This window comes from Leptonychotes weddellii, chromosome 9 (genome assembly GCF_054177405.1).
Source record: "Leptonychotes weddellii isolate Sample4059 chromosome 9, ASM5417740v2, whole genome shotgun sequence".
Lineage (NCBI taxonomy): Eukaryota > Metazoa > Chordata > Mammalia > Carnivora > Phocidae > Leptonychotes > Leptonychotes weddellii.
Window position 1 is genome coordinate 80,488,410 of NC_138377.1, and position 24,102 is coordinate 80,512,511.

General features: G+C 41.8%; 1 protein-coding gene and 1 long non-coding RNA gene across 3 annotated transcripts in view; one reads left to right on the top strand and one right to left on the bottom strand.

Annotated features, from left to right (window-relative positions):
* Positions 1–16,800, top strand: part of GALK2 (galactokinase 2) — a 119,891-nt gene extending 103,091 nt beyond the window's left edge. For both annotated transcript variants that reach the window (XM_081831050.1, XM_081831049.1), the window contains exons 9-10: positions 6,137–6,338; positions 16,234–16,800. In XM_081831050.1, coding sequence (XP_081687176.1) covers positions 6,137–6,338; positions 16,234–16,450 — 419 coding nt within the window. In that variant the 3' untranslated portion in view covers positions 16,451–16,800. The remainder of the gene's footprint in view (positions 1–6,136; positions 6,339–16,233) is intronic.
* LOC145723502 (uncharacterized) lies at positions 16,258–23,840 on the bottom strand. Its single transcript, XR_014148618.1, has 3 exons — positions 23,621–23,840; positions 19,981–20,050; positions 16,258–16,935 (listed from the first exon to the last, which is right to left on the bottom strand). It is a non-coding gene; the product is annotated as an uncharacterized LOC145723502 (long non-coding RNA).
* Between the last annotated feature and the right edge of the window lie 262 nt (positions 23,841–24,102).

Sequence of the window (24,102 nt, forward strand, 5' to 3'; positions counted from 1 at the left end):
TTTTCTGATGAGAGAGTTGTTGCTCTTCTTTTCTTCAATCTCCTGTTGAGTTTGTAGGTGTTCAGAATGGTTTGATCCCTATCCAGCTGAATTCCTGAGAGGAGAGGAAATCCAGGTCTCCTACTCCTCTGCCATCTTGCTCCGCCCAGCAAGAGCTCATCTTATTCATTAGTGTTCCCTCAGTTTTAAGAAAGAAAACTGTACCCTCATCAATGTGTGAAAAAACATAAGACATGAGAGCTTTCTTCAGATCTCTCAAGGACTGTCTGTGTTTACATATCTCTAGGGAGCAGAACTAACAGTAGAAGTTACTAGAACACAGAGTTTAGTTCAATATGGAGTTGTCAGTGCACATGGGGCGGGGTGGTATTTGTTAGTAACAGTGGCTCATTATGGCATGATGACGCACTTGGTTTGCCCACTCTTCCCTCTCTAGCCAAGAATTCCTATAATAGAGAGTTTTATGGAAAAAGAGTCCCACATGCAGATGTCTACAGGGACCAGGCAGCCATGCAAACTAGTGAGGCGGGCTGAGTGTCAGATAATTGGGAATGGAGGGAACTGTGTGGAAATAAAGTGTGTGCGTTCTGTCTAAACGGGGTAGCTGCTCCTCAGCTCCAGTCAGCAGCCTTTGTGCAAGAATATAGGTTCAGTGCTGCCAGGTTTCAATTTTTCAAGGGAAAACAGAAATCTGGATTCATATATAAAAATTCTCAGTTTAGAAAACAGTATGTGGGTCAAGAAGGCATCACCGTGGGTTGTTAGTCTGCAACCTTTGTGTAGCATGTGTAGCCAAGGATGTTAAAGCTTCAGGTGTGAGGACAGCCTCCTCGAGAGACTGCCCCAGGTCCTGGTCAGTTTGCTTTCTTCGGGTCTGTAAACACACTCTGCCTATTCCCAGCTCAGGCCTTTGGTCATCCTTTCTTTGTGGCAAGGAAGCTCTGTGGTATGGGCCCTCCTGTGATCCTTCCCATTACTGTCCTTCCTCCACCAAACCCTATCCTCTTTGGTGCACCTTCAGCATTTCTAGCACTTGGATGTCTGCTGCAGTTCATCACTTTCCAGTGGTCTCAGAGCTTGTTTTCTCTGTTTAACTGGGTTGTTGAGTTCCTATCCAGGGCTTCTATTTCACATGTCTTTCCTATCATTTGGAGCATGGTGTGGGGCACGTAGCAGGTGCTCAAAAAGAACTATTGGTTGACTGACGCTAGGTGGCCATCTTACTCAGGGCTTTTGTCATCACTCTTAGTAGAAGCTGAGGTAATAAAAAGGCTCTTAAGTAAAAAAATAAAATTAAATTAAATCATGGGGCTCTTTCAGAAATCAAATAGGCATGTCCCCCATCTCCTATTGACGTGCTGTTGTTAGAGCTTTTATGAGGAAAATGGTGCCCAATGTGTTACTTCTGTCACAGGCTTTCTCATCCTTTCTCACTAAAGATACAGCAAAAGACCCAATTATCTGTTCCCCTTTTTAGATCCATTGATTAGAGATGGGTTCTGATCATAAGCTATGTGGCCATCCTTTTAAGGTAAAAGTGAGCAGACACCTTTTTGTTACAAAGGTTGTCTAAAAAAAAATATTTTAACTGATTATGATGATTTATTTCTCTTCCTTCCCTTTTATTTGAAACACATCTTGTTTGTTTTAGAAACCTCCTTTCTTCTATATCTATGAAGCAAAACACAATATAAACAATTCTGTCTGTGATAATGGGTATTAGGTACACTTTGGACATGGGAGCTTACTAGTTATCTTTTAACCTTCTTTTAGTCAACTTTTCCCACTTTTTTGGTGAAGGTGCTAGTAAGCATAAATTGCCAAAATAGGTCTTCTCTATTGCATTTGTCCCATAACTGTTTATTTTGCCAAGTTTCAGTGCAGTTTTGCTACAAAGACAAGGAACTGACCATTCCTTCAGTGAACATTTATTGAGTCCCTATGGTGTGCCAGACCCTATTTCAGCTGCTGAAGATACAGAAGTGAAATTCTGTAGACAAGGAAGGCCCTTGCTTCCCAGGGCTGACCTTCTAGTGGTGAGGAACAAGCACAAACCGATGAACAAATATATACACAAGACATTTGGGATGGTAGTAAGTGTTGGGAGAATAAAATAGGATGGAGAGAATATATATGTGAGGGAGTTACTCTAGATTGGAGTTGAGGAAAGGTCTCCTTGAAGCTGTGACAGCTGAGACTTGAATGACAAGTGGGGGCCAGCCCTGTCAAGATCAGGGGGAGGAGCATTCCAGGCCAACAAAACAGCTCCTTTCACAGGGCCTACAGCAGGAACCCCTGTGGTGAGTGTGCTGGCCCAGGAAATCAGAGGGATGGGGAAGTTTAGAGCTAACAGAATTATTATACAAGTGAATTAATTCAACGGCTTTTGCAGTTTAAATGTTTATGGTCATGATCATTTAGATCTTAGAATCTGTGTCATGATTGCAGGATTAGACTCAGTCATTATCCAAGATTCACACTGGAGAAAGTCAATCTTTCAAAGTCTGTGTGGTGTATCCTGCTTTGAAGCCTCAAATTTCCCATGATAGATAGGACACTAATAGTGTCTGGTGTTGTATTCTTAAATTTGCCTTGGAAATAATCATGCATGTGGTGAACATAGTAACAAACAACTTCCTTCATCTTTTACTATAATAATTGCTCTCAAGGATTGTAAGAGCTTATAGACAGTTGGAGCATCCAGTTTTAAAGTTAACTGGACAGAGAAGAAAGCTATTGTGGATAAAGTTTCAGATTTTCTTGGATTTTTTGGTATCTGCATATCAAGAGACCCGGTGAGTTGCCAGCACATAACATGCCAGAATCCTGGATCCAGAGAGCATTTGTGATGTCCAGCCAACACAGAACTGCTTTTCCTCCCAAAGGGTGGTCTCCAAATCTGTTGTAGCCTTTGGCAAGATTTTTATATCACAATTGGAAACAGATGCCCTTTCTGCCCTCTCCCTTGTTGTCAGAGTTACTACCGTTGTGGGGGGGCAGTGTGAGCCATGGTGGTCTGTCATGCACCTTCAGAATGCCCAGCCTCAGTAGACGTTCCTATTCAGAAGCCTTGTATGAAACACTCTGCAATGGAGAATAGATGTGAGAAGGTGCCAGGTTTGTGCAGTTCTGATCATCTGCTCGGGGCATTCTGAATGTTTCTTGTCACAAAGCAAAACATGAGTCCTAAGGTTTAGTATAAAACATCTCTCTGGGGGCGCCTGGGTGGCTCAGTTGGTTGAGCACCTGCCTTCGGCTCAGGTCACAATCCCAGGGTCCTGGGATCGAGCCCTGCATTGGGCTTCCTGCTCAGCAGAGAGTCTCCTTCTCCCTCTCCCTCTGCCCTTCTCCTCCTTGTGCTCTCTCTCTCTTTCTCTCAAATAAATAAATAAATAAATAAAATCTTTAAAAAAAAATAAAACACCTTTCTGGATGGTTTCTATTTTAGAATATTTAATCCTAGTGGAAAATATTTCATCCTAGAGGACTATATAATCCTAAAGAAGAACTAAAACATACTGTCCCTTATGGACTATATTGAGTTTTATTTACTCATCCAGACTCTCAAAAATCACTGTAAATTCTTGACTAAAAGAGACTTATTAGATATAACAATGAAATATAATGTGTGGGCTTTGTTTGGATCCTGGTGTAAATCAACTAAAATTTAAATGACAACTGGGAAAATTTAATATGCAAGAGTGGTATAGAGTCAAGAGAGTGTTTCCAGCTGGGGCCATCATGACTTCTTGGAGCATAAAAAATTTAAACTGAAACAGGTGAAATTTTGAGAGGGAGAGAAAGGCCAGGAGATGATTTCTGTGTGGCTACCAGTATCCTGAGAAGCGAGGAGTGTTTGAGTAACTCTAAGTAGGGGAGTTTGGCTGGAGGGAAGACCTCCTGCTGGGACCGAGCCTCCTGAGGGCAGGAATCTGGATGATGGGAAACACTGGCAAGGCAGTAAAGGTTTGGGGCAAGTACGGCTGTGTGTCAGGAGCTCAGTCTGGCAGTGTTGTCCTTAAGGGAGGTTGCAGGGAGGAGAGATTAAGACAGCAATATCAATTTAGAAGCTACTGCAAAATAGTTCAAGTGGGAAAGGAAGAAAAGTGTAAATCTGGGTGATGACAGTGGCAATATAAGGGAGGGATGATTACAAGGCATGTTGCCAAAGAACTGACTAGATTTGATGACTGAATTTAGGGCCTCTTTGAAAGAGAACAGGAAAATTGATATGAATTTTGCATCATTTCACTGATGTCAGTAGTTAACTGTAAGTTTAATATACCTAATGTGACTGAATTGAGACTGTTTTTAATTTTTTATTTATAGAAAGGTAGCCCCAACCTTGTAATTACTGAACTTCACACAAATCCTAAGAATGGCTTCACTTCCTCTAGCCATGGCTGCCTTTTTACCCATCTCCAAGAGTTGGACAGTGCTGTGGAAGGGGAAAAAATGTGACCTGAACTTTAATAAACTTTATTGGTTCGTTAAGTGAAATGTGACAGCACCTCTGAAAAAGTAGTAAAAGTCTAGGGAGAGAAACCTGGAGGCCGACACTGGAGGATCAAGTCATGTAGAAAAGGCTACCTCGAGAGGATGTTCATTGTCCAGTGGAGTGGCAGAACCAGCTGCAAGGAGGGAGCTGGGGAATAAATCCTCTGACCTACTCTCTTCCCTCCCGTTTCTCAATGGTCTCCCTTTCCCTAGTCTAGACGGCAAGGGAACCCAGGGGTGTAATCATATGGGTCAGCCTCCTGAGAGTAGAACTGGGGGTGCAGACAGAAGGTAACGGTCGGAGCATCCTCTTTACAACATCTAACAACCATAGGGGAAGGGGGAAGCCTTGGAAGGAGATCTTCATAGAATCATAAAATGTTAGACCTCGTTTTAGAGATGGGGAAATAGAACCGTGTAGAGGTGGCAACTGGGTACAGCTAATTGTCACAGAGCTGAGAAGAAATGACAGACCTTGTGATTCGCAGCCCTGGCTCTTTCCAGGAGGCTAGGTAGCTTCCATAGAATCACAAATTCCCCAGGGCCACAGCACCAGCTCAGCCACTTCAGCAAGGCTGAAAACGGTAAGGGGGTCCCAGTTGTTATTCAAGGGAGTGTGTACGCATTATAGATAAAGCCATTGCAATAGGACGTGTTTCTGTAACTGAAGTTAGAGTCATTGTGGATAATCTAGAAAGTATAGGAATGTGTTAAGGAGAAAATAAAATCACCCATAATGTAACACAGAAATAACTGTTAATGTTTTGGTGCTTTCTTCGAAGTTTTAGAAATTCAAATTTACATAAATTGTGTATATGTGAATGCAAAATTAGGATCAGTTGTACATACAGTTTTGTATCTTGTTTTTTCACTTGATAGTGAATAATTTCCTATGAGTAAATGGTCTTAGAATCTGAGTTCTAATAGCAGTAACATTTTTAACGGAGGTAGCTTGATTTTTAAAATGTTTCCTGTTACTAGACATGTGTTTCCTATTTTCTGCTATGATAGATAATGCTGCTGTACGTGTGTGTATGTGCGTACATATATAAGTAATTGTGCTTATCTGCAGGATACATTTTTATAAATAGAATTGCCAGCATAAGCATTTTCAGTGGTCCTTTCTGGTGGGTCACAGTGGAAAGAATGTGGCCCTGGGATCAGACATCCTGATTGAGACTCCGCTTCTCCAGTTTCTGGATGTGTGACCTTGGGCATGTGAGTTCAGTCTGCTGTCTGTTAAACAGGGGTCATGCTGCCACCCCCCCAGCACCCTGAGAACTCCGTGAGACAGTGCCTCCAAAGGGCCAGACGTGTAGGGAGTGCCCAACACACATTACCTCCCCTCCCTGTGGGATGAGTTAGTTTGCACGCACGTGTGCGCACACGTCTGGGTGTGCAGAATGAAGGGAAGAAAGTGTACTCCTGACACTGTGTCCTGTATCAAGAAAAAAGGAAAACTGACTTGAAAAGAGACAAATGTAGACTATGAAGGTTTCTTTCGGTGAAAGAGAGACCTATTTAAAGTCTAAGGTGTTGATAATGAAGATAGACACGGAAGTCCTCAATGACTATTTTTCTTTGCACGGGGTTGTCCAGTAAATATTTCTAATTGTTGCCCGTCCCCTTTCTTCCTAAGTGCTCGTCTTCAAACCCTACCAGCGGGCAAAGCACGTGTACAGCGAGGCTGCGCGGGTGCTCCGGTTTCAGAAGATATGTGAGGAAGCACCTGACAACACGGTCCAGCTGCTGGGGGAGTTAATGAACCAGAGCCACGCGAGCTGCCGGGACCTGTGTGAGTGCAGCTGCCCCGAGCTGGACCAGCTGGTGGACATCTGTCGGTGAGGCTGAGCGAGCAGCAGGGCGGCAGCGGGAAACTGTCTAAATGGATGAAAACAATGCAATATTTTCATAACCCTCTAGGTGAAAGGAGACCCTGCCTCACTTCCTGAGGTGTTGTATACAGAGCTAAGCTTGTTCCCTCCTCAGTATCTGCGGGAGAAAGATTGGAGATCTGACTCCAGAGCTTTATGAGGCTCCAGGTGTGGAATCAGTTCTTCCCGCCTTTCCGTCTGGGGATGACTCGGTAGATTTTGGGGAGCTTTGCTTAGACAGGGATGCTGCTGTTACTTTCTCGTCATGTTTTCATCAGTGGTATCCACTACAGAGGTGCCCTGCCAGCATCTTCTGTTTGGTATCCTACGTTTGGTAGCTTTTTTTTTTTTTAAGATTTTATTCATTTATTTGACAGAGAGAGAGATAGCGAGAGCAGGAACACAAGCAGGGGGAGTGGGAGAGGGAGAAGCAGGCTTCCCGCCGAGCAGGGAGCCCGATGTGGGGCTCGATCCCAGGACTCTGGGATCATGACCTGAGCCGGAGGCAGACGCTTAACCACTGAGCCACCCAGGCGCCCTCTTTTTTTTTTTTTTTTTAAAGATTTTATTTATTTATTTGACAGAGAGAGAGATAGTGAGAGCAGGAACACAAGCAGGGAGAGTGGCAGAGGGAGAGGGAGAAGCAGGCTCCCAGCCGAGCAGGGACACTGAGGCAGGGCTGGATCCCAGGACCCCGGGATCATGACCTGAGCCACCCAGGTGTCCATCATTCTGAATTTTTTTTTAAACATATTTTAAAATATTTTATTGAGAGAGAGAGACAACATGAGCCAGGAAAGATGGAGAGGGAGAAGCAGACTCCCCACTGAGCAGGGAGCCCGACGTGGGGCTCGATCCCAGACCCCGGGATCATGACGTGAGCCGAAGGCAGATGCTTAACGACTGAGCCACCCAGGCGCCCTGGTAGCTTTACTCAAAAGGAAGGAGAAAACAGAAAGAGGGACTCAAACCTGTTCGGAGTGTATTTGGGGGCAGGGGAGGTTGCTGAAGGAGTTACTCGGAAAGCCGGCATCCTCTGCCATCCAGATTTAGGTTAGGCAAGTTGGAGAAGTAAGGATTTGACGAAAGCCTGTTTTATAACTGGTTGGTTGAGACAGAAATGTAAAGAGGAAAACTCTTTCGCAAAGCCTGACAACAGCTTCCTTATAATTGTTAGAGAGTGGGGGTAATGGATACAGTAGCATGGTCACTTTACCCAGAAGGGATCTCACTGACCTTGGGAAAACCGAAAGGGAAATTGGGAGAACTCTCAAATGGCTAGATGTTATTTCCACTGTGAGAAGATGTTACAGAACTGCCTGCAGTTAGTCATGAAAATATAATTAACCACTTGGCGCCTATGGCTTGCCTCACTCATTGCTACACCCCCAGCTTGAAAAGTATAAATCATCTAGCTCCAGTGATCACAAATGGCATGTATAACCCAACTTGTAGAGAGATTTGAACATAGCATTGATGAGCATCCTTCTCTTGACGTCAGAGTTTGCTCACTAACTGCCAAAAAGCCTTCCGGGGCTTGTTCCATTAAAAGTGCTCTTTTCTGAAAGTATCAAGGGCCCAGTAAATGGAAGGGACAAATATTGTTCAGTTCTGGAAATCAGAGGAAGTGGGATGATTTGTGCAGAAATCAGGAAGAAGTGTCTTTGCCTGGAAGGTAGTGGAATAGTTTGAATTCCACATGAAAGGCAGTGAAGGGGCATTTGCCAGCCTCTTGGACTTCGCTAAAGAACTTTCTCTTCCTGGGATGGCCAATCAGCTCTTGCTCTTTTGGAGTCTACATTCTCATGGGGAAAGAGGGAGGGGACAATTAAAAATAAATCGAGTGGTAGTAATAAGTGCTATGGAAAAAAAACAGAGAAGGGATAGAAGGCACCAAGGTTGGGTGGATAACCTTTCTAGGAATTGGTTGAAGAAGGCTTCCCTGAGGAGATGGTGTTTGAGCAGAGACCTGAAGGAAGTGAAGAAAGGAGAATGGCAAGTGCATAGGCCCTGAGGTGGGGACGTGGCTGCCACGTGTGAGGAACAGCTAGCAAAGCAGTAAGGTACTCAGAGAGTGGCAGGTGATGAAGGAAGAGAGGCTGTGGGGGAGGCATACAACGTGGGCCTCATGGGCCATCAGAAGGACTCTGGCTTTGGGTGGAAAAAGGTGGCGGTGGAAGCCCCGCAGGATCTGGGGCCAGATGTGCCTCGAAGGAGGATGCAGAACATCACCCTGGTGAAAGACAGGAATCAAGAGGACTGCTGGGCTTTTTGCCTGAGAAACTTTCCTCGTTCCTCTAAAAACCTCATTTTGAGAAGCCCGATTTCACAGTTTGGGTTTGGGATTATCTCGTAGTACCATAAGGTAGGAGAGTAGGAAGGAGCCTGTGAGATCCAAGAAGGCACTGAGAGGTGAAGTGATTTCAACCACATCATGAGTCAGTGCGAAGCCGAGCTCCCGACCCAGGGTTTTTGCCACACCTCTTTCTCTTCCCTTGGGTTTACCAAGATATAGAATGTGGGTCATTTTTTTTTTTTAACCTATTTTCCTCTCCTGGCTTTAAAGCTTTAATAATGGAAACTTTGGTTGTTATAGGGTGCGGTGTTTGAACATTGAACAAAACCATGCTGAGCGGGGGAGGCAGTGTGTATGGTAGGAGGCCAACTGCGTTTAAGTGAGGAAGGTTGAGTCCTAGCTCTGCCACTTTTCCTTTTGAGCCCTGTGTCTTTTTCTGTTCTAACAGTCCATAGGGGTGTGTATGTGTATATATTTTAAAGATTTTATTTATTTGAGAGAGAGAGAGAGAGAGAAAGGAGCCTGATGCGGGACTCGATCCCAGGACCCTGGGATCATGACCTGAGCCGAAGGCAGACACCTAATGACTGAGCCACCCAGGCACTCCAGGTCTATATATATATTTTTTTTAAGATTTTATTTATTTATTCATGAGAGACAGAGAGAGAGAGAGAGGCAGAGGGAGAAGCAGGCTCCCAAGGAGCAGGGAGCCCGATGTGGGACTCGATCCCAGGACGCTGGGATCTTGACCTGAGCCGAAGGCAGACGCTTAACCATCTGAGCCACCCAGGTGCCCCCAGGTCTATATATTTTTAAAAATGTGGTTCCAGTGAAAGATTTAGTGGCTATGTCTTAAAAGGGTTTAGAAGTGCACCTTTTATTTATTATTTCACTTATTTTTTTTGGAAGCTCCTTTCTTAATAGCTTAATACTTGAATTTAACACTTAAATACTTTATTTCTTAAAATATTTCTGTCTAGCCCATTTTCATCTGCTATATTTTCTGAGGAAAATTCAGTTGTGTCTAGTATAAGGAGCGCCCTCCCCTTTTTATGGTTGTTTTTGTTTGGGAAGTCAATTGCTAAGCATCAAAATTAGTTTCTACCTATTCCATAACCATATAGGGACCAGGTTTCCCATATTGAAAGGTTACCTTTGGGCATGTTGTAAATATTGGCCAAGAATAAATAGTTGTCGGGTCCTTAAACTTCTTATATAATTATTTTTTTCTTTGCTGTCACTGTGACCAGAAGATATTCTTCAAATGTTCCTGTTGGTTGCCAGTTACTACAAGGTCCTAAGTGGCGACGAACCTCAGAGGACAGCCCCCCAGGAACTCTCACTGATGCCATTCTTCCCTTGAGCAAGCAAAAGCTTTTCAATTGGGTATTTGTGTCCTATGTGACACCGAAGTCTAAACCCCACTTTCAAGAGCTCTGACACACACTTTTTTGTGTGTGGACATAAGGAGGAAGAGGGAGGAATGCAGAAGAATGAAAAAGATAGTGGTGATATGGGGTGGCTAAAACTGGGAGAGGAAGATGTGTAATAGAGAGTAGTAGATGGTAAAAGTATGGAAAGGTTCAATGAAAAATGAGACATTCTTAAGCTCCGGTTGCTCCTGAAGCTTCATGACTGTTCACTGGGCCGGGGAGCTGAGGCGTGGGTTGTGCTGGGAAGGGCCCTGACAAGGCCTGGGGTGCCGGTACATAAACCCAACTTCTGGGAGGTTAGTATTTTGTTTAAGAATCATGATCATCTCCACCTTTCCCTGTCCCTTTAAAAATGTTAACAACCAAAATAATAATAATAATAATGATGAATAAAATAAAATAAAAATGTTAACACCAATGGGGAAGGTGTGACTAAGACTGGGCAGCCTGAGAAGGTTGGTTGCCTTTTGGGAGACAGAAGACGACAGAGGAAAGCTGAAATGGGTACAAGGAGGAGCAAGGCCAGAGATAATCTTTACTTCCTGATCCACTTTAGAATTCCTTTATTTTTCCTGAAGGCCTGCTTGGAAACTATGTGCATGAAAAGACAACTAACTGATTGAACTAATGAAGGATTTCAATGCCTAGATACCTAGGCACTACATACAAGCTAAAATCTTTTTTTAAGTTTAATTTTTAAAAAGTTTATGTTAAATTCCAACTACTGAACATACAGTGTAATATTAGTTTTAGATGTGCAATATAGTGATTCAACACTCGAATACATCACCCTGTGCTCATCACAGCAAGTGCCCTCCTTCATCCTCATCAACTGTTTATCTCACCTCCCTTGCCCCCCTCCCCTCTGGTAACCATCAGTTTGTTCTCTATAGTAAGAGTCTGTTTCTTGGTTTGCCTCTCTCTCTCTTTCTCTCTCACCTTTTTTCCCTTTGCTCATTTGTTTTGTTCCTTAAATTCCACATAGGAGTGAAATCACATGGTATTTGTCTTTCTCTGACTTACTTATTTCAGTTAGCATTATACACTCTAGCTCCATCCATGTCCTGTTGCAAATGGCAGGATTTCATTCTTTTTTTATGGCTGAGTAATAGTCCATTCTGTGTGTGTGTGTGTGTACACATACATACTACATCTTCTTTATCCATTCATCAATCGATGGACACGTGGGCTATTTCCATAACTTGGCTATTGTAAATAATAACTATTGTAAACAATAAAAAAAATAAATAACTGCTATAAATATTGGGGTGCATGCATCCCTTTGAATTAGTGTTTTTGTATCCTTTGGGTGAATACCTAGTAGTGTGATTGCTGGATTGTAGTTCTATTTTTAACCTTTTGAGGACCCTCCATACTGTTTTCCGCAGTGGCTGCACCAGTTTGCATTCCTACCAACAGTGCAAGAGGGTTCCGCTTTCTCCACATCCTCACCAACACCTGTCATACAAGCTGAAATCTTAATGTGGTCTGAGCTAGACTATATTCAAAAGGCATCTCTAGGTAGCTAGCCTATAAGGATACTGTGTAAGAAGCTACTATGTGACCCAAGTGGAGAGAAGAGGGGGAAAAAGAAAGGATATTTTTTTTCAGTTGAGGCTTTTACTGTTCTTTAAGAGAAAATCAGTTTAGCATCCAAAGAAAGGAAACTACATTTATGCAGTTAGACTGTTTACTATTTTTATTAAATTAATGTTAGAAGACCTCAATTATGTGAAAGTATAATGATGAAAGGAAAAGATGAAGCTTGTCCAATTATAAAATAACTCTATTAAATGAACAAAATGTAAATTTTAAGACACAGCTAAATTGTGAAGTAGGATTCATTGAGAAACACAGAACAGTTCTGAAATCAAGTCAGTTATATCATTCGTTATCGGTTTTCTTGGTTATACTTAAGAAAAAATAGCTAATGCCTTTTATTTCTGTTTTGACACTTGGTGAAATTAGAGACCTCATTGCTGCATCATTGTCCAAGCTATTAAGGAAGATGAATGACAAATGTTAATAGACTAACAAAGAATCCAAAAGTTAATTTGCTGTCTTCCTCAGAAGTCTTTTCAAACTTTATTCCACAGCTCTGCTGCTCAGCCTCTTGCACCCATTCTCCTGACCATGTCAGGGAAGAATGCAGTGTAAACCCATATTTGTATGTTCCCTTTCTCATGATCTTGAGGTTAATCTTCACACTTTGACATATAAAGGGAGAGGCCCATTTCAGCTGCACTTAGGGGCTCACTTCTCTTTGGGCCTGTCTTCTACTTACTGTCCTCTCCATCACCCACCCCCACCCCTATTATATACATGCCATTTGTAGGAACCAACTCAACGGGTCTTCCATTGCGTTTGGTGGCTTACATTGCTCAGACAGACTTACAGAGTTATGTTTTCTTGTACTTTCTCATTTGAACAGTATTTGAAGTTTGTGGTCTCTTGAATCTAACACAGTCTGAAAGTATTTCCAATGTGGCTGCAAAAATCATAGAAATTGTTCTGGAAGGTCTGTTTGCCTGAGATTGTAGCCAGAAGATTCTAGGCTTTAAAGCAGGAGCTAGAAGTCTTTCCACATATAGAATACATTACTAACAGCTTATATTTATATATAATATACATATGTGAGCTGTCTCACATGTAACTTAAAATTGTTTTCTGTGCCTCAGAAAATTCTATTTTAAAATTTAGCTATTTCTTTAAAAATATATTTTGTTCAGGGGCGCCTGGGTGGCTCAGTTGGTTAAGCATCTGCCTTTGGCTTGGGTCACGATCCCAGAGTCCTGGGATCGAGTCCCACATCGGGCTCCCTGCTCAGTGGGGAGCCTGCTTCTCCCTCTCCCTCTGCCTGCCACTCCCCCCTGCTTGTGTTCTCTCTTCTCTGTCTTGCAAAAATAAATAAAATCTTTAAAAATATATATATTTTGTTCATTCAAAAGAGATATTTTATAATTGTTTGGACATGGTCTCTTTATTATTATACTTTGTTTCACATAATTGAAGTTTTCTAACCTTAATTAAATAACAAAATAGCCTGAATTTATATTTTGATATTTTAAAACAAATATAATAATAATCCAACAAGGATTTATTAGAAGCTACCAAATGTTTGGAATTGTGCTGGGCTGGGGTTAGAGAGATATAACCTGTCTCTAAATTAAAAATATTTGGAAATAAATAAAATTGAATTGAAATACAATACAATACAATTCCTTGCTTCTTTCCTTTGTAGTTTATAGCAGAGTTGGGTCTTACTGGATCTCCCTCCACCCCCATACCTTTTTCTGTACCTTGTATCTTAGTAAGTGCTTTATGGTCCAATCAATTCGTTTAGAGTAGGACATTTTCGTCAGGCTATATTAGGTGCCTGGAAAATTAGTTATATGGATGTACTTTTCAGTGATAAAAGGATCAAAGGGAACATTCTTTATAATCTCATCTCTCATCTGCCCTAGCCGTTGTTTTGTTTCATAGATCACACTTATGATAAGGCAGAGGCTGCTTTTGTTGTTTTGACTAACCCTTCCACATTATTTCCCATCCGGTCACCACAAAAAAGTGGTTTTTGGGGGATTCTAGGGCTTTGGTTTTCATAAGTCTTGTATTTTGCTTCTCTGATGTGCAAGACCTCAAGGATCTGTATTTTTAATGTCTTAACTGTTCTCACAGGAAAAATATGGCTCATCCACTCTTCTTTCTTAATATGAAGCTTATACTGGTCTCCTAACTTCTGGATTTCTCCCTGAATTTCTTTTTTTTTTTTTTTTAAAGATTTTATTTATTTATTTGACAGAGAGAGGCACAGCGAGAGAGGGAACACAAGCAGGGGGAGTGGGAGAGGGAGAAGCAGGCCTCCCACCGAGCAGGGAGCCCCATGCGGGACTCGATCCCAGGACCCTGAGATCATGACCTGAGCCAAAGGCAGACGCTTAACGACTGAGCCACCCAGGTGCCCCTCTCCCTGAATTTCTACGGCATATGCCAAAGGGCATACATATTAAGGACCAGTTTGGAACACTGCAGACAGGACCTTTCTGCCCTTTGTCAGTGTATATAGCCGGGCAGGCTGCTGACCAGCTAGTGGGGCAGCCCCCTGATTTGTGACCACAAGTGCCATTGACTCAGGGGCAGAAGGCTATTTATAATAGCATTTATCATTCTCTGTTGGGGAAATTGGAGCCCTGATGATTTCGGATCCTGTGGCTGATGCAGCCTAGTCCATTTCTGTCTGCAGCAGGCAGGGTGGCGACAGAGCACCTCTGGAGACTCAGAAGTGAATATATTTACCCAGAAAGACTTCTAGCTTCTGCTTTCTGGAGACTAGCAGGATACGGAGGAAAATAAGCCCTTTGGCACAATTCCTATGGGTTTTGCAGCCAGTTAGAAACAACACTCAATTTGCTTCAGGTTCAGTTTTGAAACCACAGCTTTCAGAAACTGTTCAAATGAGAAAGTGTAAGAAAATATGCCTGGAAGTCCACTGAAGACCATAAAGGACCTGGTTGGTTTGAGTCCAGCACAATGGCAGAGCTTGGATCTTAGAGAATCATATAGGAGGGCACCCTGTTGTTCTCTAGACCATGCCCCGGATGGCTTTGATGCCCTGATGTTAGGGTCTTCCAGAGATGCCTCAGTGACACCTCCTTTTTTATTTCAGCATCTTCCATGGGAAAGATAGTCTGATGTGACTGCATATCACAACTTATTTTTTTTGTTTTGTCTTTCAAATCACTAAGTTGCAGAATGACCCTTTGCCAGCCTGGGAACTCAGAATTATCCTAGAATCTCCTAGAATCCCACAGTCAGAGAAACTTTTCAGCCTGGATGATAGGAGTCCAGGCTCAGTTCAGCTACTGGGCTATAAGCTGAATGTCTGAGGGACAGCAGGAGATGAGTAATCTTTATTATTTGAAAGCATCTTGTTTTCTCCCTTAAACATCTATTTTCATTTGAAAAATAAACTTTAATGAATAAAACAGATGATGAAAAGGAATCAACTGAAAAAATCATTGAGGGGAAAATGAATTACTGGTGTGCCATAAATCTGATGTCCTAGAGGAGGGTTAATATTCTATTGATATTTTCCAGGAAGTAAAGTAGCTCATTTAGATGGAAAAAAGGGGACAAAATTGTGCTAAACTAATTATGGAGTTTTTAATCTGCTATGAATTTGGAGTAAATTTTATTAGGAAGAATTGGAAGTACATGTTAACTTTTATTATCAGGATAAATGACATCTTTTAAAGATGAGGGACCCTTGTGCTTTGCGTAGGGCCTCTCACTTTGGTACAGATCTCAGGTTTGAAACTGTGCCTGGTTGATGGTGACTAAAATGACCTCTTTTTGTGTGGTGGTTTAAATAGGGGTTTCCATCCCTATCACAGAGTTTGGCTAATGGTAAATTCTGAGTCCAGTGGTTAGACCAGCTCCCAAAGGTGCAGGGAAGATGCATATGGACATGTAGAGGCCACTGTCCTTTTTGTGGAAAGGTCTGCATAACTTCCCATTAGAGATTAAACAGACAAACTGATCTAGAGTTTAATAATATGTTCTTTGTGGATAAATTTATTCAGCACAAATCTAGGCTATCTGTTCTAGGGGACGGATTCTTTTATGTGGAATAGCCAAGCCTTAAGAACACACCTTAAACAGCCACTGGAGGAAGTCCTCACTTGTATAAGACTTGCACTTTAAATTTGGATTTGACCTCATTTGGAGCCACCTTCTGATTCATAATGTTGATCATGCCTGTTGCCTCTTCTTGATCACCTGTAAGCTTGCTGTATACAACTGCTTAATTGGTGACTTTATGGGATCAAGACTATATAGTGGGTTATTGTCAGCTCTCACCAAATAGTACTGCTAATTTTTACTGCTTAGAGCCAGAATCATGGCCTAGTTTTAGATACAATTAAATTTCCAATCACCTTCTGAAACACTATAAATTTCTTCATGTCCTAGTGTTTGGCCACACTGAACTACCCTCCCCCTCCCTCACAAAGAAACCCACACATATTCTCTTCTTAGAACTTGAGTAGGCTGTGTGTTCTCTCTACGCACCAGGCAAACCACTCTCATTTTCATTTACAGGTTCTAATGTGTGTTTTTTTTCTCACTGTTTTAGGAAGTTTGGGGCTCAAGGGTCACGACTCACTGGAGCAGGATGGGGAGGCTGCACGGTATCGCTAGTACCTGCTGAGAAGCTGACCAGCTTCCTAGCAAACGTGCACGAAGCTTATTACCAGAGGAGCGACCGAAACGTCACATTTGAGAAGCAGAGTTTGTTTGCTACCAAACCTGGAGGCGGGGCTTTGGTTTTCCTTGAGGCCCAAATAATGTAAAAAATCTCAGAGAAACTATTTAGGGCATTTAGGACTGGCAGAACTTCTTATGCCACAGGAAATTAATCCTCTTTGTTTTGTATTATGATGAACGGTTGCTATTATCAAGATGTATTTCCAAAGAAATGGTTGAAAGCTCTCTATGCTTCATAATGATTATTTTTCCATTTTAAAATATGTTTCTACCAATAAGAGCCAAAATTATGCTTGGACAGATCTCTTAAGGATGATTTACTGAGATTTATTGATTTCAGGATTTTTTAAGATGAATGATAAAAGACATTCGATACTGACCCCATGGATTGGCGTTGAATTAAACATACTGCTACAATTAAAAGGATACAATTGCATGGTATGCCATATTCTTAAACACAGTTCATTTCTGGTTTCTCTTGACTTTCTTCTTCTTCATAATTGTAGTCTTCTGTTGATGATGATGATGAGAGTGATGCCAGAAACTCTTTCTTGGTTCGAGCTTCAGAACGCTATTAGAATAATACGTTATTAAAGATTGATAAATTTTCCTGGATACTTGAATGTGAGGTTACACCAATTATCAAGATGAGAAGAATCACTTTTTTTTTTTTAAAGCAAAGATGGATTTAGGCTCATTTACTTTTAAAAACTATGTGCTATCACATAAATAATCACTTTCAATTCTTTTGGCCCTGACCTTTCTCTATCACTTAATAGAGAAACTTAGATAAAAGACGCTTTCCGTCTTTATCTCTGTTCACATTGAAATAGAGAATTATCTGGATGATAATTCAGATAATTCAATTTGTTCATTGAATTTACTTTCTTCCCACTCTATGCTAACTTTTCTCAAATGCCACTCTGATCCAAAAGGCATGTTTACTGGTCTGGGAAACCGCACCCAGGCCCTGCAACGGTCTGTTGTGTGACTAGCCGCTCTCGTGTGTATATGTTGACCAGTGGAGGAGGGGTGTGCAGGCCTGTGGGTAAGAGTAGGTTCTGGGATTGGGTAGGGGTGTTGGTGAGTCCTGTATATATTTATCAAAAGTGGTCAAAAAAAAAAAGTGGCCAGAAGTGTTTGTGGTGATGTGTAATGTGGTGATGGTAAGTGAATGGCTTTCTTGCAAGAGGGCCTTCCTGAATTATAGGAAGATTTAGACCAAAAAACATTTTGCTGATATTATCGGATAATTGAGGCAGCAGCAGTCTTATGGTATGAATTATCCAGAAAATTACCACAATTTTGTATTATTCTATGATTGTTTTGCTCATTAATGTACAGCTTAAAGACTGGACATCATCATTTTGAATCTCAGTTTCAGAGAGGCTAAGGCAAAGCTGGTTCTAGTATTTCTCAAAGGACAGCAGTCATATAAAGTACTAGGAAACCCATTCTTCTAAAACAAACTCCTGGTGCATTTTCATTCTTTAAAGAAAGGTAAACACTTGAGATTGAGAAACCTTAAGTCAAATTTGTTGAAAGAATTTTGAGTTTTACAACACCCAATAATCCAAAATCTGAATTGATTTTAAATAATTCTTTGTTTTTTAAAATTTTAAAATTTATTTGTTTGAGAGAGAGTGAGAGAGAGCAAGAGAGACAGCGAGCACAAGCTGGGGTGGGGGTGAGGACGGGAAGAAGGAGAGGGAGAAGTGAGGAATTCTGGGATCCCAGGATCATGACCTGAGTCAAACGCTGACTCTTAACAGACTGAGCCACCCAGGCACCCCAGATTGTATTTCTTTGTTTTTAAATACCTTTCCATTTTCCACAGAAGATCTGTGGTTGGTACATAATTATTTAAAGATACCTGGATTACTGTAAAAAAAACCCCAAACCCAAAAAACAAAAAATGTGGTACTTTCCATTGCTTTGCTATTCTATTTAAATTTTTCACCATGAGATTCCTTCTTGCAACAGGTGAGTAAAAATTTCCATCGTGCCCTCTGCTTTGGAGGACGCAGTCGTTCTGAGCCAGGGATCTACTCTCTATTTGTCTCAATGTCTGGCTTGAAGAAAAGAACTGTTTTTCAATTAAATCATCACTGTTATTCTAGAAATTATGAGAGATCTCAAACTTTTCTGGGAAGGTTGGGGCTAGGACAACTGGAAAAAAGCTTCATGAGAAGGTGGAATTTGAGCAGGGCCCTAAAGGATGAGTAGAATTTGAAAGCTGGGGAGTAGGCACTGCAGATGGGTGAGTATATGAGTATGAGCAAACATGGGGTATTCAGAAGGTTCAGTGGGGGTGAGGAGTTTGCCCTGGGATATGGTGGAGAAGATAGGTTATACTGGCTGGAGGTAGCTTTTGAAGAGCTCCAAGTCCAGCATTTAGAGGAGGGGTTACAAACCCAGCAGCCCATGGGCCACATCTGGTCTGCAGATACATTTAGTTTGGCCCCCAGAGTATTGACAAATGTGGGGTTCTAATCAGGAATTCTACAGAAGAATCTGGATTCCTGATGGTGGAAGATCTGCTTCTCCACTGGCCTCCACTCCTGGTGGGGGGCGGTGTGTGTGTCTGTGTGTGTGTGTGTGTGAACTAGAGCTGCAGTATTGCTTTGTTTGGATGAGGCGTGGGCCCTTCAGTGTGCTACAGTTTCCATAACCTGTACTTTCCCCAATACTCAGGCCATGTACCACATACCCTCTGAGGTCACTTGCCTTCCACCAGCACACTGGCACAGTGGTTTTCTTATACCTCAGAAGTAATTGTACCCATGTCTGTAGTAGTAGTGAAGGGAGACCAAGAAGAATAGGAGAAAGAATTTTTTTGTGCAGAAGTAAAGAATAGTCCTATTTGTTTAATATTAAATACCCAGGTGTTTTACTCCCTCCTCTCACCTTTTGGCTCAGACGGGAATTTGATTAGATTATTTGACCTCTGTTTTTGACATCACAGCAGTAGACAATGAGGATCGTTCTAGAGACATGCTAAAAATAAAGAGCTCTCTCCTGTTTCTGACCTCAGATTTCCCAACCCCCACATTTATTGCACCTTTTTCTCTACATGTTTTTGCTTGCTGGAAGGGAAGAAGAACCTTCAGATTTAACAGAACTGCCCAGAAGTTAAGGAAGAGCATGAGGAGGGGACAGAGAAAACTGGAAAGACGGAGCAGTCTCCTTTCTTCTCTTCCTCTCTCTCATCTGAGTCCTGTTTAGAACCTTCTAATTTCTGCAGGGACCATTCATCTAACACGGTCATTAGAAACCAATATATTTTTTACTGAATTATTAACAGAAAATAAAATATGACTTCACACACTGATGATTTTCTATTAGTTTGAAATTTTGACCACATTTGGAGGTTTTCAGTTGCATAAACTGCCCGTGGTCGGAAGCAAGGGATGAGGATAAGTGGGCATGAGGTCGTCACTACTATGAAAAACAGATTACCTTAAATGTACACGTGGATGATTAAATGACAATAGTGTATTCTACCTTGCCACTGTGACTTGGATGTGAAACCATATATTGCTTATTAAATGTTGTCCAGTCCATATAAGAGAAGCTACAGAGAGAATTCTCAATTATCTTCAAAAGGGAAACATACCAGTTTATGGAGGAAATTCTCAAAGTCACTCTTAACTTCGTAAGGTTTTTTGGTAGCCTTTGCCTGGAGTCTAATCAAAAAATTAAAAAAAAAATCAGTAGCCAAACCAATTGTTTTTATACTGACACCATCTAAGAGCTAACATTTACACAAAATTTAATATGCTGGGCATTTACCAGCAGTTTACATATATTCATTCAATTGTCCTTACAACAGTCTTATCAAGTTGGTACTATTATCCAGTATTATATACTGGATATATTTTTTCTATTATATATAAAAAGGCTCAGGTAGGTTAATTAACCTGCCCACAGTCATACAGCTAGCAAGTAATATAGGATTTGAACCCAAGCAGTGTGACTCGAGCCTTCAATTCAACCACCGGAGTGAAGCATTCTCTTCAGTGAGGAGAGAGTGAGCACAGTATTTGCTGAACTGATTTCGCTTGCCCGGCTCTGGCGCAGACTTTAAGGAGTGTCCATGGGGACAGAAGAGTACAAGGGGCTGGCAGGGGAGAGATCTGGGGGGAAAGGGACGGACAAGGCTGGAAGCTCGTGGACGCAGGAATCCAGGAATCTATCCTGATTTTTGTCACCGAGTACTCATTCAAGAAATATTTAGGAAGGAGTTGGATAGCTGAATTCAAGAGGCAGCAGAAAACTTTCCAGAGATCTGTGGATGAGGGGAGAGGCAGGGGTAGGGAAAAGCTAGGATGGGTAAGAACTGGGGATGAAGGAGAAACATTAGCAAGAGAAACAAAAATGAAAAAAGGACGTATGGCTGGCTATTAATTTCACTGGCAATTTTCAAGTGAGACATTTTAAAATTATTTTTCCTCCATGGGATTTGTAGGAAGTAAACATTTCGGAAAATTCCAAATATACGTTGCTAAAGCACAAAGTTTAGGTTAGCCTCCCTGCAAGGCCGCCTCTCTCGGTTTTTAGCATTTAGCGTCGGGCACCCCTGGGGGCGCAGTAGGCCTAGCTCTTTAAGGGCCTCCTGTGTTAGTGCTCTGCCGCCCACAAATGCCCCTCACTCATCTTCTGCTTTATCTCTGCCCATTTTATCTCCTCCACTGGCTTTTCTCCTCACTTAGGATTACCCTCTGGGTCTCTCCTCTCCCGCTTTTCTCAAATCTGGCTCTCCCAGTCTGGGTCTCTTTCTCATAGTCCTATTTAAACACACTCCAAAATATTCCTGATGCCCTTTCTCGGTAACACCCTCTTAGAATCTCCTTGAGATGCGAGTCATATTCAGATGAACTCTGGTTCATCTCACTTTGTTAAAATCAAGCCATCTTCTGACTCACCCTTTTAATATACAGTGCCCCTCTTGTCTTTTTTAAATAACAGTTTTATTGACATATGTCTCATACCATAAAATTCACCCTTTTAAAGTGTACAATTCAGTGGCTGTAACCACCACCACTACCTAACCCCCATCTTTCTGCTTATCTTTCCTTTCCTCTCCATGAGTATCTCTTTTTTGAAGGTTACAGATAGAAATGTGTATGCTGTGCCTATAGATTTAACAGGCATATGAGATTTATATATATGAATATTTCCCTTTATTTTCTCTAACAATGTCCCATTGCATAAAACATATTTGAGTGCTTCTTGCAAATTGCTCTGACTGTCCTACATTCTTCTGTTACATCCTCAGTGATGAGAAATCCTGTCCCATATAGATTTAATTTGGGGGAACTTGTAAAAGTCACCTGGAACCAGATTTCTTTCTTTCTTTCTTTCTTTCTTTTCTTTCTTTTTTTCTTTCTTTCTTCTTTCTTTCTTTTCTTTCTTTCTTTCTATCTTCCTTTCTTCTTTCTTTCCTTTCTTCTTTCTCTTTCTCTCTCTCTCTCTTCCTTCCTTCCTTCCTTCCTTTCTTTTTTGAGAGAGAGAGAGTGGGGGGTGGGGGAGATGGAGAGGGGCAGAAGGAGGAGGAGAGAGAGAATCCCAAGCAGCCTCCATGTCCAGCATGGGGCCTGACATGGGGCTTGATCTCAAGACCCTGAGGATCATGAGCTGAGCTGAAACCAAGAGTCGGACACTTAACCGACTGGAGCCATCCAGGCGCCCTTGCAATCAGATTTTCTAATGTAGGTATTGTGAAGGGGAAATTTGGGTGATATTTGGTAAAAAGTGAGATAATATTCTAAAGTAATGGAGTGGATTTTCTCCTGTAATGGGAAACTAACTTTTTAATTTTTATTTTATTTATTTTTTAAAATTTTATTTTTAAGTAATCTCTACACCCAATGTGGGGCTCGAACTCACAACCCCAAAATCAAAAGTTGCATGTTTCACTGACTGAGCCAGCCAGGAGCCCAGAAACTAGTTGTTTTTTTTTTTTAAACTGAAGTATAGCATCTGTATAATGTTACATTAGATTCAGGTGTACAACATAGTGATTTGACAGCTCTATAGGAAACTAGCTTTTTAAGTTCCAAAATAGTAATTAAAAGATGAATGGCACACAGCTGTGGTCTTGCAAGGCACCCGTCTGAAGGGCTGCGCTCATCTGACACATTCTTGTGCATGTGGGTATGCTAGAAGTAGGTTAGTCTCAATACTTTATAGTTTTCCTTTTTATACTCTAATTTGTAAAATAAACAAATTAAATGTGCCCAAAAAATGTTTGTGTGTGTAGGGGCAGAAGGGGAACAAAGAACTAGCCCAAGGGAGACCAGCTAAATAGGTTGTTTTTCTAGTTTACATCTTCCCTAGGGCAGGGCATGGTTACGGGTTTATTTTTTATTTTTTTAAAAAGCCTTCAGCTTAAGTCCTAAAGCTGAAGAGTAAAAGGAGATGATGGTGATGTTTAGCAGTTAATTAAATTAGCAGAGTAGTTGGTTCTGTGGACAAAGAAGGTCAAAATGTTATTCCAGATGGACTCTTGAGTAGAAAATCTCTTTGCAGATATCTGAGTTGATGTATGTTTACATAATAAACCCATTGTAGTTTTATGTAACACATTTGTTCAATTAAAATGTTTTATGGTTTTTTAAATAGATTTTTAATTTATTTTATTTTTTAAAAGATTTTATTTATTTATTTGACAGCACAGTAGGGGGAGCGGGAGAGGGAGAAGCAGGATCCCCACTGAGCACAGAGCCTGATGTGGGACTCCATCCCAGGACCCCAAGATCATGACCCGAGCTGAAGGCAGCTGCTTAACTGACTAAGCCACCTGGGTGCCCCTAGATTTTTTTTTTTTTAAGATTTTATTTATTTATTTGACAGAGAGAGACACAGCGAGAGAGGGAACACAAGCAGGGGGAGTGGGAGAGGGAGAAGCAGGCTTCCCGCTGAGCGGGAGCCCGAAGCGGAGCTCGATCCCAGGACCCTGGGACCATGACCCGAGCCGAAGGCAGACGCTTAACGACTGAGCCACCCAGGCGCCCCGCCCCTAGATTTTTAATTTATTTATTTGAGAGAATGAGAGAATGAGTGGGAGGGAGAGGGAGAGAGAATCTGAAGCAGACTCTGCACTGAGCTCAGAGCCCAACATGGGGCTCGATCCCATGACCGCGAGATCATGACCTGAGCCAAAACCAAGAGTCGGAAGCTTAACCGACTGAGCCACCCAGGCGCCCCTCAGTTAAAATGTTTTTAATCACTACAAAGTTGAATAAGGAACAAACCTATCAAGCTCCTTGTCAATTCTTTCCTGCCGCTGTTTTAGGAGTTTTATTTCTTCGTTAATTCTGTGCTTTTCTCTATAAAATCAAAATTTCAAATTAAATTTTAAAATAAAGCAGGATTTCTAATTGGGAAAGAATAAATTAACAATTCTCTGACTTCATGTCAGTGAAAGTCCTTTAGAAACCCAATTCTTCAGCATCCCCTCCCTATGCACTACTTGGTGTGAGGAGTCCCCCAGAACACCCCCTCCTATAAATACATACCAAAGACGTCACCCGTGATACCTGGGTATGGTTTGGACTCCGCCTTGCTGCTTCCATAGGGGCCCTCTCACCAAGTGTCCATACCCGTTCTTCCAACCGGGCACAGGAAACCTAAGGGCTGTGTGTGCGTGGGCATGTGTGGGGGGGATTGGGGGGCTAGAGGAAGGTGGGAGGGGAACGGGCACTCTTGGAAAGCAGAGGCTCAAACTTTTGTCCTG